The 15,451-nt window shown below is 31.9% G+C and overlaps 1 protein-coding gene across 1 annotated transcript; it reads left to right on the forward strand.

The window, feature by feature from the left end:
• The first annotated feature begins 478 nt into the window (after positions 1–478).
• LOC143596246 (UDP-glucose 6-dehydrogenase 3-like) lies at positions 479–2,806 on the forward strand. The gene is made up of 2 exons (XM_077075075.1): positions 479–604; positions 1,241–2,806. Exon 2 carries the CDS (start codon positions 1,243–1,245, stop codon positions 2,683–2,685), a length of 1,443 nt encoding a protein of 480 aa, XP_076931190.1. The 5' UTR covers positions 479–604; positions 1,241–1,242; the 3' UTR covers positions 2,686–2,806.
• The last annotated feature ends 12,645 nt before the right edge of the window (positions 2,807–15,451 follow it).

A 15,451-nucleotide genomic window follows, 5' to 3' on the forward strand; every position in this document is an offset into this window, starting at 1 on the left:
TTCATACTTTTGTGAATGCACATTATTATGCCCTGCATTCCTTCCGAAACATCTATTGCTTTAATGTGTCTTTAGTCTTTACACATGAAAATGAAAATTCATTCTTATAAAACATATATAGTATCAAATGTTACAATACATATGGAATGATATTGACGTAGCGAAAATCTGTTAAGGGCACCTTGAGGAGTTGAGGGATATAATGACTTTCATGGTTGAGTCAAGCAAAGATGTAGACTATTAAAGTATTATTATTTTATGGTATCATAGGTGACAACAACATGACTTTCTCTTTGTGTATACGCTACAATGATTTATTATCATTTGACACATAAAATAATCTACGTATTTAAAAATCAGCCTTATAACTATAACAATAAAAGTGTTTACTCTAGTAAAAAAGAAGATCTCAGCGTATAAAATACTCAATACTTTAAAATAATAATTGAATATTAGCGTCCACTTTTAATATCTTAAAGGTAGATCCAGCAGCAGCATTTCGACAACTATATAAACAACTACCCGCTTTCTTCCATTCCATTCATTATTCATTCATATTACAAAACCAAGTAAACACTCTTTCAATCCACGATCAACCTAACAGGTAATATTATTATTATTATCACTTCATCATCATGAACATACTTAATTCAATTTCATTTTCTACGCTTATATATTATTCATGTTATTATTGGTGATCTAGGTCATTGATTCATCGAAATTGGTGTTAGGTGTGTTGTTAATTTTACTTTTTCTCGAATAGATCCAGTTTATTTTATGTTAATTTAAGATCTTATCATTTTAGTGCTGTTTATCATCTTAATATGCTCAATTTAGGTCATCTGCTGCGAATCTGTTGTGAATTGTTGTGAATCGGAAGTGTTTGAGTTAGATCTGTCACTTTTAGGTTAAATTAGATTGAATTGTTGATAGATTTGTTTATTTTATGATCTCTACTGCATGTTGTGATTTTCTAGCTGCTCAGATCTGAGTGTATTCTCTTAATGCATGCAATGGTTTTTGATAATTATAACAATTTCTCTGTCGGTGACTCGGTTCGAGCTTTCGAACTCGTGTAACTAGTGTTTATCTGTAATTAGATATTTATGAATTCAGATCTGATCTAATATTGATTATGCACAAATTAAGTCAACATTATTTCTATAATTTTGACTTTGATCTTGTCTAATGGTTAACCGCAAAATAAACATAAGATTTACACATCTATTGGAACCTGCAGAAATGGTGAAGATCTGCTGCATTGGAGCCGGATATGTCGGTGGGCCCACCATGGCGGTCATAGCACTCAAATGCCCCGACATTGAAGTGGCGGTGGTTGACATTTCCGTGCCTCGTATCAACGCCTGGAACAGTGATCAGCTCCCAATCTATGAACCGGGCCTTGATGATGTTGTGAAGCAATGCAGGGGCAAGAACCTCTTTTTTAGCACTGACGTGGAGAAACACGTTTGTGAAGCCGACATTGTGTTTGTGTCAGTCAACACCCCGACCAAGACCCGAGGTCTCGGTGCTGGCAAAGCTGCAGATCTGACATACTGGGAAAGTGCTGCACGTATGATCGCTGATGTGTCGAAGTCAGACAAAATTGTAGTTGAGAAGTCAACTGTTCCTGTGAAAACAGCTGAAGCAATTGAAAAGATTCTGACTCATAACAGTAAAGGTATCAACTTCCAGATTCTTTCAAACCCGGAGTTCCTTGCTGAAGGAACCGCTATTGAAGATTTGTTTAAGCCAGACCGGGTTCTTATTGGTGGTCGGGAAACCGAAGGAGGTCAAAAGGCAATTCAGGCGTTAAAAAGCGTTTATGCCCATTGGGTCCCGGAAGAAAACATTATCACAACCAATTTATGGTCTGCTGAGCTGTCAAAGCTTGCTGCAAATGCCTTCTTGGCACAAAGAATATCTTCTGTTAACGCAATGTCAGCACTCTGTGAAGCCACCGGTGCTAACGTTAGCCAGGTGGCGTATGCGGTCGGAAAAGACACGCGAATCGGCCCAAAGTTCTTGAACGCGAGTGTCGGGTTCGGTGGTTCTTGTTTCCAAAAAGACATCTTGAATTTGGTTTACATCTGTGAATGCAACGGTCTACCCGAAGTGGCGGAATACTGGAAACAAGTGATTAAGATCAACGACTACCAAAAATCCCGTTTTGTTAACCGTGTTGTGGCTTCTATGTTTAACACGGTTTCCAATAAGAAGATCGCGATTCTTGGGTTTGCGTTTAAGAAAGACACGGGTGACACGCGTGAAACACCAGCTATTGATGTGTGCAAAGGGTTGCTGGGTGACAAGGCTTGTGTGAGCATCTATGACCCGCAAGTAACCGAAGATCAGATCCAAAGAGACTTGACTTTGAACAAGTTTGACTGGGACCACCCGCTTCATTTGCAGCCCATGAGCCCGAGCACAGTCAAACAAGTGGCGGTTGTTTGGGACGCGTATGAGGCTACTAAGAATGCTCATGCTGTTTGCATTTTGACCGAGTGGGATGAGTTTAAAAGTCTAGACTACAAAAGGATATATGATAACATGCAGAAGCCGGCTTTTGTTTTTGATGGGAGAAACGTTGTGGATACTGAGAAGTTGAGGGAGATCGGGTTTATTGTTTACTCGATTGGTAAGCCGTTGGATGCTTGGCTCAAGGATATGCCTGCTATTGCTTAAAGAGAGTTGGATTTTTTACTAGTTACTAATTTTGTTTAATGGGGATTTTGTTTGTTTGGTAGTTGAAGATGAGTGCTGTGATATCTGTTTAAGAAGGTTTATGTTTACATTGTGTAACAGCTTATACTATTGTCTGATTAATGTCAATTTCCGTTTATATAATACTTAATTATTAAAGCATAGTAGAAGCATGTAATAGTATGTCTAATACTGTTGCACCAACCATCAACATGTGTGGTTACGTGGGGTGATGCCGTGATGGAAGGTTTTTTCTGTTATGTTGTTTGGTATTATTTTAAAGAGTTAATTGCACGAATAGTCTTGTGTTAAAAGTTTTAGTCCTAATGTTTCATCAATTAACGACATGGTCATCACCATTCACTTAAGACAGTGGTAGTGACTGATTTGAGATGGTCAAACTCCCAATAAACACGTATAGTGTGAGGCTTCAAGAACAATAAGAGAAGAAGAAGAAAAAACCGATTTGGGACAATTTTTTTTGATTATTTTTCTTTTGAAACGATTGCAATTTGTAGGAAAAGAAAACATATAAAATAAAAGATAAAAAAATAAGGAAACACAATTAGTGTATAATAAGAAAACTAAATAATAGATCAACTTAAATAATATATTAAATTTTAATTAATATAATATGCAGTATCAGACAATGCTCCCAATCGCTTTTGCCTTCGTTTGTTTTCTCCATTTAGCTGTCGATTTGGGAAAGTCGTGTGATGGCTCTTGTGGTCCTTCGTACTCCTGGTGGTCGGCAAAGCTGGTACGGCAGAAGATGACATCTTTTCGCTTGTAAGGCCGTTGTTTAATTTTTTTCTTGATTTAGGTGGCTTAGAGAAAAAAAAATGCTTTTAGGTATTGAATTTGAATTTAATTGCTTTTAGGTAATCCTCCATTGCGGATTACAGGTACACGTAAGCAAGTTTTCCACCTGTGTATTCAGGTCGGATGCCATGTCAAGGGTAACACACGTGGAATCCTCTATCTGAGATAGAGGATTACGTACACTCATTTTAGAGAGGATTGTCACACAAAGTGCTTGTTACGCTCGTGAATGATTGTATTCATCATTTGAAATCCTCTATCTGAGATAGAGGATTGTCACACAAAGGATATATGCTTGTTACGCTCGTGAATGATTGTATTCATCATTTGAAATCCTCTATCTCAAAAAAAGGATTGTCACACAAATAATATATGCTTGTTACGCTCGTGAATGATTGTTCTTTTATTCCGATGGCAAATTATAAAGCACCATAATTTAGTGTTTTTGATAAAAGGTCGAGGAACTGCGGCGGAAGAATTGCCCACGAAAACAATTGTTTTGGTTGTCTACATTTATTGACTTCTTTCCATCGAAACCTTATGAGTCTATTAACCCATCCTCCCACCTTTGTTTTTAATATTATTTTAAAAATATAAGACTTCATATGTATATCACCATTTATTGACTTCTTTTAGGTGCTTTACCATTTGCCATTGGAATAAAAGACCAATAAAAGAAAAATCATTCACGAGCGTAACAAGCATATATTCTTTGTGTGACAATCCTCTATTTGAGATAGAGGATTTCAAATGATGAATTCAATCATTCACGAGCGTAGCAAGCATATATTCTTTGTGTGACAATCCTCTATCTCAGATAGAGGATTTCAAATGATGAATACAATCATTCACGAGCGTAACAAGCACTTTGTGTGACAATCCTCTCTAAAATGAGTGTACGTAATCCTCTATCTCAGATAGAGGATTCCATGTGTGTTACCCTTGACATGGCATCCGACCTGGATACACAGGTGGAAAACTTGCTTACGTGTACCTGTAATCCGCCATCTCAGATGGAGGATTACCTAAAAGCAATTAAATTCAAATTCAATACCTAAAAACACTTTTTTTTCTCTAAGCCACCTAAATCAAGAAAAAAATCGCCGTTGTTTGCGTATGAAAGTTTAATATTGCTGAATATAAACATGTCTTTGTCTTTATCAATTCCAAATGTGCATATTTGGTTAATTGATCAGCTTGTTTACTGGTTTCATATGTTTCTACATAGTTGACTTGTTGACTCTTTGAACAACTTGCGGGCATTTGGTGTATTATAAAAAAAAGGCAGATGTATGCTCTTGGTAGATAATCAAATTTGAAAATTTCTCAAAATCATTCCTGAAACTTTTGTGTATTCATCACAATCTCTTCTTCGTTATCTTTTGATTTGGAGGTTCATCATATTGGAACTTTTGTATTTCATTGTTCTTGTGTTGATTCGTGAGTAAAATGTTTGCGTTCTTGATAGATTTGGGATTAGATCATGTGCTTGTGACAAATATATGCAACGTACTGTACTTGTTTCTTTAGTATCAAATGGTCACGCAAGAACTAGCGGTGAAAATGGGATATGACATATCTAGTTAAGATTTATTATTGTAGGACATGAGTCACAGTATTATTTAAAAATAATAAAATAAAATAAGTATAGCGATATTCCCTTATACTATAGAAATACCGTAGTCCAGTATCGTATACAAAGCTGAAAATGAAATAAATATAAAGTACAATGTTTATTAATATAAAGATTCAAGTCGATGTCTTTGGTGAAAACTTCTACAGAAACTTCTTGACTCGAGTCGTCCACTTGTTGAATATCTTCACATTCGTCTTAGTTTTTCTTGGTGTGGCTATAGATTCTTGTTCTTGGCCCAATTCCATTTACTACAACAAAAGATGAACAAAACAGTACACATTGAGCGTTTGTTGATGCACATATTTAACCGCTTCCCTTAAAATAGATTTCGGGTATCTATTAAAGAGTCCGCCTGTCTTACAGGGTAAAACAACTGAAACACTTTGTGTACTTTCAGAGAAGGCTCTCGCACCCGAGCTTTCACCAGATAAAATGGTGTTCTTGAGTTTAAGTGAAAAAATGAAGATGATGATTAAGAGGGTACTCATTTCAACTAAATTATATGGAACTTGATCTCCCGTTTTATTTCTTACATTTCTTTTTCATATATAGAAAATGAACCAAAAGGTTATTTAAAGTGCTCATACCAAAAGACAAACTCTCATTTGACTAATGACATGGTTTTATTATACACAATAAAATCGTCATTTTATTCATGACATGTTTAATGTCATTTTATGAGTTAAAACAAAACTCTTAATATTGATATGAAATGACTATGCCAAAATACAACCTCTATATTATTTATGACAAAATATTTTGTTAGCATATTACATATGTAACAAATTTCTACTAGAATAACTCAAGTTCCCCGTTACTAATTCAAACCACTCAACTTCAAAGATCGATATCATGTTCATTTTAGCTCCGGTTTAAACACGGGCTAGTTCATTGCAAAACCCTCACATAGACTATAGGAGGACACAAACCCATAAATAATTAATTACATGACAATGTATGAATACAATTATCCTTGTCCAAAGTTATTGAAAACCTATTTTTTCATTAAAAATTCCAACAATTATAAAGCAATTATAAAGGTTATATTTAGTCAAAACACTTTTCGTAAACCACCGGGTCAATCCCAAAAAATGTTCTCGTGTTATACATTCTACATTACACACAAACATAATGGTATTACACACAAACATAATGGTTCGGTAGTAGGGATGAGATCGGTATCGAAAATCGCACACTTTTGGTACCGGTACGGTAACAAAATGTTCGGTTCAGTATCGATATTTCATACAAAATTCAGGAAATACCGGTACCCTACCGATACCAAAAACTCAAAACTTAGTATCGAGACCGGTATCGTACATAAATCACTCATCCCTAGTCGGTAGCCCCAATGTACGCAGGCAAGTGGGCAACACATATGTAAATGTGTCGGTGCAAGACACAAAGGAGTTTGAAGTCATGCTACCGGCCCACCGTAAGCAGAACACGTATAGGTTTTAACAAACCCCTTGGCTAGACTAGTCTATCAGTCAGGGTCCCACTACCAATAGTTGGCATGGTTAAGGACAACAAGGTAAACATGGATAACAATAGCTTTATCAAACATATAAGAAATTGACAAAACCTACTTTATAATAGGGTTCTACATTTCATTTTATGAGAAATTGAGATTGTATGAAATAGAATAATTTAATGCATATGAATTGAGTTGTTCGTGAGTTATTTAAGTCCAACTCGTTAAGTGCTCGAGTCGAGCTGACTTTAAACGAGCCCATGCTTGAATTGTATCAAGCATGCTCGAGCTAAGCTTTTAATAGCGAGTTTTACTAGATTCACGAATTTAAATGAATCTGTTATTTATAATTATATACTTTTTTTATATTTTATATAATAACTATATAAAACTATACTTTATATAATAAAAAATAATAAATGAGTCATATGAGCTGAGCACCACGTGAAAAAATTATTAAGGACCCGATCTCAAGTTTTATACACAATCTTTTTCTTTTTTATACTGAACTAGGGTATAGCCCGTGTTACACACGGGTGGAAAAACATGTCAACAAACATAATAAATTTAAACAACAAATTCAAGCAACACAAAACTTCTTCAAACTTTCGGACCAAAACGTTAACCATTTACATGTTCTGGATATTAAAAGTTAAGAGTTACAATAAGTTAATGTACATCGAACAACCAAAAATATCAACAAAAGACATAAACATGTTCTTTCATATTAAACCACCATCAACTTCAAACATTCTACCAAAAGAAACTCATTTTGATTCACCACCTGAAAATATAATAAAACATTAGCATCCAAATTAAATATATTTAATAATGAGTAACATTTGAACATTAATAAAGTTGTTTTTATTAAAACAAAATAACATACAACAACAAACAAAGTAAAATGACAACATAAAACATCTTTCTAACTTAAACCATTAAACCAAAAAGATATATCAATAAAAACATTTTTTGGTCGTAATTCTATACATAACAAATTTGATACTCTTTTAAAATAGCCTGTTTTTAAAATATTTTCAAAATAGTTACAAAATATAAAAAAATTGGAATTAGTCAACTTCAAAAAATTATGATTTTTTTTTATTTTTGACCAATCTTGCAACAAACTTTTAAATCAATGACATTAATATTTTGTTAAACTTGCAAAACATAAAAACGTTTTACAATAAATGAATTTTCAAATAACTTTAGAAAGATTAAAAAAATTTATGTTGACTTTGAAAATATTTAAAGGTGAAAAAATATGATACAAAAATATATATACCATGTATACATATATTTTAATAAAAAATATATTAAAAACGTGGAAATTAATTGTTATATTTAAATGAGAATATTATTAAAGACATTACTAACGAACATATATTATATATCGTACAAACAGAAAATGTAATAAACACGTATTTAAGATATTGACATTTTATGTTGTTTATATATTAGGAAAATGAATTAAATTAGAATATATTAAATGGTTATTTAAGTTATAAATCTGTTTACCAAAATTTCTGGAACTATCAAATCTAATAGTCGGTCAACAACATTAAAGAAAGTTATTAAATTTAAAAATTTTAGAAAACGCCGACCCACATTATAGTCAATTCCAAAAATAAATAAATAAATAAATAAATTATACTCAACTTATTTATTTGAAATTCTAATTATTAATTTAAATACACGTAAAAAATAATAATTATAAATAATGACTTTCAACTTTATTGTTAAACTAGAATTGTTAATATTATATTATTAAATTAGAATATAATAAATTGTTATTTAAGTTATTTTATCTATTACCAAAATTGTTAAACGAAATTTGTTATAGTCAAAGATCCTAAATACAAAAAAGATTACAAAAATCATGGCATAATGTAATCTTGAAATTATTATTTTTTTAGTCAATCCATAATTAATATTATTCTATTACAAGTCAATGAAATATGCATTCAATTTTGTTACAAACCCATTATCATTAATTGTGACATTTATGTCTAATTATAAATTGATCAAACATATAAGATACGAAGATTGTGGAGATTGGAAACTAATAAACATAGTAATATTAACAATGGAAACAAAAATTTTCCATAAACAACTGTAATATATCTATTTTTAGAATTAAAATTCAAATAATATTTCGTATTATTATAGTGCATTAATTGTTACAGTTTCCATAACTAAATGATGACACCCATTAGCATTAATTCTGACATTTATGCCTCATTAAACATTGATCAAACAAAAAAGATGAAAATGTGTAAGTGTTAGAAAATATAATGTATCATACAATATAATAACGGAATAATGTTTTAAGTTAAAGATATTAAAATATAAAAATGATAAGTTGTAAATGTTATTATTTCTGTCAAAATAAAATGTTACAACTAATTAGAAAAGGAAATAAATTAATAATAACAAAATTACTAAACTTATAATAATTATTATAAATTATAAAGATTATCATTAATATATAGATAAATATAAGATGCAAACAATTTTTTTTAACACATCAGTTTTGATTAAAATATAATAAATGGACAAACCAACAACTATGTATGATTGATTATATAAAAATCAAATAATTTACATGAATTGTGAAAAATACATAAATACATGAATAATAACAAAAATATACATCAATATTAAACCAAAAAATAAGATATCTTATCAACAAATCTTCAACTCATGAAATTAGTTATATCAAGTTAAGAACATAACCTGAAATGAGAAAATTAAATATTAATATTCGTTTTGCAAATAATAAATTTTAACCGTGGTAATGTTACATGTTATGAAATAAAATATAAAATTCAACTTTAATTTAAATTTGGAAATTTATAAATTTTAAATTACGTCATTTTAGAATAATAAATTTTAGTGATGGTAATTATAGACATTATGAATGTTTGTTTAATCAGTCATTTAAAAAGTTCAACCTAAACTTAAATTCAACTTTAATGTTTGACCATGCAATTTAAAAATGTTTGATCAACTTAAATGTTTGACCAGTAATTAAATAAAAAAATCAACTTTAATTTAAATTTGGAAATTTAAACTTTTTAAATCAAATCGTTTTAGAAAATAATAAATGTTAATGATGGTAAGTTCAGACGTTATGGAATATTGACCTACCATTTACAAATTTCAACTTTAACTTAAATTGTAATCAAATTTCAAATCATTATTATTATTGATCATTAATTATAAATTAATGTTTAATCTATTGACTGACTTAATTTTGCAAACAAAAACAAAAAAGTACTTAAATGATTTGATATTATAACCGAAAATATTAATGTTTATGTTATGGAACATTTGATATTTAATTTATAACCGAAAAATTTAAATGTCTTACCGGAAAATAACAAATAATGATAATAACCATGGTATTTTCGTTTTTTATTAAGAAACAAAAATCAATTTTTCTGTAAATCAATCGGGTAAATTACCTGAAATAATAAAGTTTTGTTATAACATGGATATTATGGAATATTAGAATTATAATTTATAACCGAATAATTTAAATGTATCTTACCGGAAAAACGAAATAATGATACTGAATATGGATGAAGCTGATTTATATTTAGAACCTAGAAGAAAAACATGTATAACAAAAAAAAAAACAGGAAAAATATTAAACTTTAAATAAATAAAACACCCATTGTTATAAGTATAACACATAAACGGAAAACTTACCGGAATAACGTAAATACGTAGAAATATTAGCTTCATCGCCGTTTTTGATTTAGAACCTAAAATGATTTTAAAAAAATCAGTTAACAATGAAAATAAATATAAAAATGTTAGATCTACAATAACTGGAAGAAAATATGATGTTGCCGGAAAAAGATATTACCTTGCCGGAATATCATATAACATTGTTGGTCATTAAAGTATAATATATAACCTTACCGGAAAACGATTAATCTCGATCTACATCACCGGAATATAGAAGATGGTGGATGGTGGAGTTAATAAGCCGAGAGAGAGCGAGAGAGAGAGAGAGAGAGATTAAAATGATTATGGTGGAAAATTATAAGTTTAAATAGTGTGTGAGATGACACATGGCAGAATATTAGAACAAATGAGAATGGAAACATGCTGACTGGATTACACATGTGAACAGCCTAGAAGAAGGCCATGTGTCCACATTGTATTGATTTAATAGTATTTAAAGATGAGTTGAGCTTCACTTTGAAGAGGTCAGACTTGGCTTGTTTAAACCATTCTCCATTGTATTTTTCATAAAAATGCAAAATATTTAATGATTGTATAGAAAAAATAACTTATTAGTATTAATAAATAAAAGAAGTTGGAAAAATATCACTAGGAATAAAAATATGCCTAAGAATGCCGTCCCCACCATCAATCATAAATCATCAAATTGTGTCGGCTTGGGTGATAGAATGTTTTCTGCTATTTGTACAATATTAATTTAGAGAGTAAATTAGACGATTGTGGTATGGTAAACTTTTCAGAAATTATGGTCACCGCCATTTACTTAACAGTAATTACATAACTCCCGATCGGATCTGTATTTTCGAAAAGTATAGAATGATGAGAGTGAAAGAAAGATGGAGGCTCGGGATAATGTGCCACATAGACAAACCGGAAGAGACAAACCGGAAGACTGATGTTCTGGGATGGTTAGCATAGCTAACACGACCGGAATGAAAAAATGCAAAGAAAATGAAAAAAAGCGGCAGGAATACCATATCCCTCCCCGCAATACCGAGATTAAATTACATCTTAAAGATGGCATCTTCCACCCACTTCGATCTCCTTAGGCTATGTGTAGTGAAGGGGCTACAAAATGGTACGATTTGTGTTATGTGACGCCCAACCAGCAAATAAAGGATTTCTGGTTTAAGGGTGTGGTGGTGGTGTACCCTTAATATAATAATATTAAATCAAAACAAACATATACGACAAATTCTTGTCACCCTCTCCCTTGTCGCCCATTTTATCGCCGGGGGGGGGGGGGGGGGGTTGTCGCCCCAAAATTATCGCTCACTAAACATAGCCTAAGAGTTTAAAGAGCTTGAACTTGGCTTGTTTAAACTCATTTAATTGTATTTTTAGTATACCTGAAATGTAACATATAATAAAAATTAGAAAAATTTTTAGTAGTAAATAAAAGGAGTTGGAAAAATAACACTAGAGAGAAAAATATGTCAAAGAGTGTCGCCCCCACCATTACTACGCCTATGATATATATGCTTGCATTCATCAATCAGTAATCATCAACTTGTGTCGGCTACGTCGGGTGATATATTTTTTTCTGTTATATAGTTACTTTAACGATTAAAAGCCTAATTATACGAATGATATTATATTATAGTAAAACCTCGAATTCTAAATGTATAAGAAATTAAGAACATGGTCACTGTCATTTACGCAACCGTAAGAACATGCATAGTCGTAACTTTTCACACTTAGCTGTTTTATGACACGTAACGATCCAGTCAGTATTAATGAGTTTTGTAAAAAGTGATGTACTGATAAAGAAAAACTTATAACTTTCATGCAATCATTACCACTTAATCCATTTTCTCTCACAAACTAGTGTTTCCTACATAACATTGCACCCAAAACGTCGGGGCCCGACGTTTTAGGCTGAAGACGCCACACAAACCAGCCAACTAAGGATGGTTTGATACACAACCTCGATCGTTTCTACTCTTGTTACTTTTCTCCGGTACCCCTAAATGCAATCATAAGTCGTCGACTTGGGTGGATTCTTTTTTTTAAATGTCTGATATAAAAAAAATGATGACTTCGTAAGAAGCTAGCCGGAAAGAATTACAAGTGCATCAGAGGTTATAAAATTACTCCACCAACTGATCTTTGAATTATGGTTTCTATTACAGAAAATAACAATGTCAAAGATAGTTTTCTTTGTAATCTTGTTGTCATGAAAGACGATATTATTTTTGAATCGCCACAACACCCACCAAGTTGTCATGACAATAGCTTCGACCAAGCATTTGTTACCTCGACTTTAATGAGTCGATCCACAAGCAAATTTCATTCACGCAATTTTGAACCCGACAGTGTCAAGTCTAACCATTTACCAGTAGCTCTCAAGAAATGATCTGATGTTTGGGGCTCAACATCAGACAATGGTTGCTTGATGGGTGGGGGTGGGGGTTTGTCCTCGAAGCCCTTGGTTGTATTGGGTTGAAGTTGCCTAAGTTATGGTTTATTTTACAATTGATGGTGTGTATCTAATCAAATTGTTAATGTCACACATCATATCTCAATCGGAAAAAAACGTATATGCCATCTCAAAAGCTTACCTTTGCATCTCTCCAATATCTAAAACCCATTGTGTTCGGTCATTAATGTCAACGCTCATTGAAACGCTCTTGAGGAGGACGAAAAAAGGTTCTCTTTTTACCTTTTGTTATTTTCTTTCGTTTTTAGGTATAAGGATACAATAGTATTTTCGTTACAACTTAATTGATTTGTAACTTTAAATAAAATGAATAATCGAATGTGTTACTCATGAGAAAACATTAAAAAATGTAGAAGTAATCTATAAAAAGTTGAAATCAAAATCGACACCATATAACGTTACTGCCTAATTAACTCTAATTAAATTAATAATATATATATATTTAATTCCTTTCAATACCCCTTGAATGAATTCGTTGATGTAATTATTTTAAATAACTTACGGGGAATTTTAGGCTTGAGTCTGGCATTTTATTTATTTATATAACTAAGTACAATGCCCATTTATAGTTGTACTTTTAGGCAACGTATCTATAAATGTGTCGGTGCAAGAGACAAAATTTAAAGTCACCATAATTACATGGATGATGCATGTATAGGCTAGTCTACCAATCATGGTGCCACTGCCAATAGAGCGAATGGGGGTCAAAGTAAATATGTTCATTACTTTTATGGAACTCATGGAATAGATAACAGTTTTGATAACAAATACTAGTATATGGTTTCTCTGATCCCTTAAATAACAATTTTGTAATCATGAATCATAACTCAAACTAAGAATTTAAAAGAAAAACAAGGCTCTGTTGCATTGAATTGAAAAATATAGTAAGTAAAAATTATATTTCACTTTTGGTTCTTCTTTTTTTTTTTTTTTGGAAAAATTATGCATCAGTATTCACTCAAGTTTACACATTTGGTCATCGCAATGGACATTATTTGTTTTTTGTTATATATCTTTTAAGTATTTTACCTCCTTGCTTAATATAAAAGAAATTAAAGTTGCCAAAACCCTCTTCACCTTTCATCTAGTCTTTAATGTGACCTTGATGTGAGTCTAGTCAAGTAGTCATAAAGCGATCATTAATGTTAATTGCCCACTAATGTGACCTTGAAACAGTTTTCAAGCAACCATTAACATCACTCTTTTGTGTCATTATCATTTTAGTGAGGTGATAGGATTGTTAGGGTGTGGAATAGAAGGTCATGGATTTAAAACTCTATAGAGTGAAAAAAATTAGTCGTTAAAAAAAACCATCACTCTTTTGTGATCTATATGTAAGAGGAAGAAAAAGAAGGCAAAGTCGAAGAAACCACTGACATATACTCTAACGTGATAGTGTATCATACAAGTCGTATGATAGACGAAAAATGATCATACATGTCATATGATTTGAGGGGAAACAACCTTGTTCGACTCGTATAAACATTATTTATGGTTAAACTGACATAGAAGTGACTAACGTGACGTCACCCATAGCTAACAATCCAAACACAACTTATATGATGATATCAAATAATGTATATATACATGGGTATGATTTGGTAAAAATGAAATTTACTTACTAAGCATACAAATATCTTAAGTAACTATTATCACTCTACAGTTCTACTCTAGTTATATGTCAATTTCATGAAATAAAAACTAACCAAGAACATCTAACTAAAAGCTCGAATAGAGTCGAAATTAAGTGAGCTTAATGTCACAGACCAAATATCTGATGATCGAGATGCTTGATTTGTGTTGAAACGCTTGGATTTGTTGGCTCGTCCCGGACTTCATCGGGCATGACCTCAACGGGAAAGAAGGCGTACATGCCTAGTTGTGCGTGCACGACGAACGCATCGCTGGTTGCGAGCTGTTGCCGCTCGCCTTATGAATCCAAGGCACGACGAAACCAGCATACCCTAATCATGAGCGGACCTATTGGCTGACCTTTGGGCGCCACACGGAGTTTGGGAGGATAGCTCCGCGACATTAAACCTAAATCAAACACAAATAATAACCAAAACCGAGTTCTTTCTTTACATACCAAGCTTGACGATATTCACAACCATAAATAAAATTATTATCGATACAAACATAATAACTTTCGTTCTACTTTTTCCAACGACCAATGAATCCTCCATACAAGCTATTGATCGAATTCACCATATTAAGATACACTTACCTCTTAATTTGTAAAATTAAATGACAGGGCCCGTCTATAAAAGGAATTGGGAAAATAACGGTATGATCCGAGTAAATGACGAATGCCAACCCGTTTAGAAAAAAACCTACGAAAAATAATAATAATAATAATAATAATAATAATAATAATAATAATCATCTCTCTCTCTTGTTTTTCTTTCTCCGATCCAAAAAGTCAATCATGAACGAAGAAATAAATCTATAATTCCATTCTATGCAATTTCGAAGATTCCTAGATTTATATAAACCCCTAATTCTAATATCCTGCACCATTTATTCATAAATCAATTCAATCCAATCCAATCCAATGCATTGGTGTTTGACAACAAATTCTTCGATTAATAATAACAGAAATAGAAATAGAAAGGATGAG

Source organism: Bidens hawaiensis, unplaced genomic scaffold, assembly GCF_021521415.1.
Source record: "Bidens hawaiensis isolate Kalapana, Puna unplaced genomic scaffold, B.hawaiensis_p1.1 tig00001721_1, whole genome shotgun sequence".
Classification (NCBI taxonomy): Eukaryota; Viridiplantae; Streptophyta; class Magnoliopsida; order Asterales; family Asteraceae; genus Bidens; species Bidens hawaiensis.

Excerpts from the sequence above, each read along its gene's own strand:
- LOC143596246 (XM_077075075.1), top strand. The coding sequence starts at position 1,243 with ATGGTGAAGATCTGCTGCATTGGAGCCGGATATGTCGGTGGGCCCACC.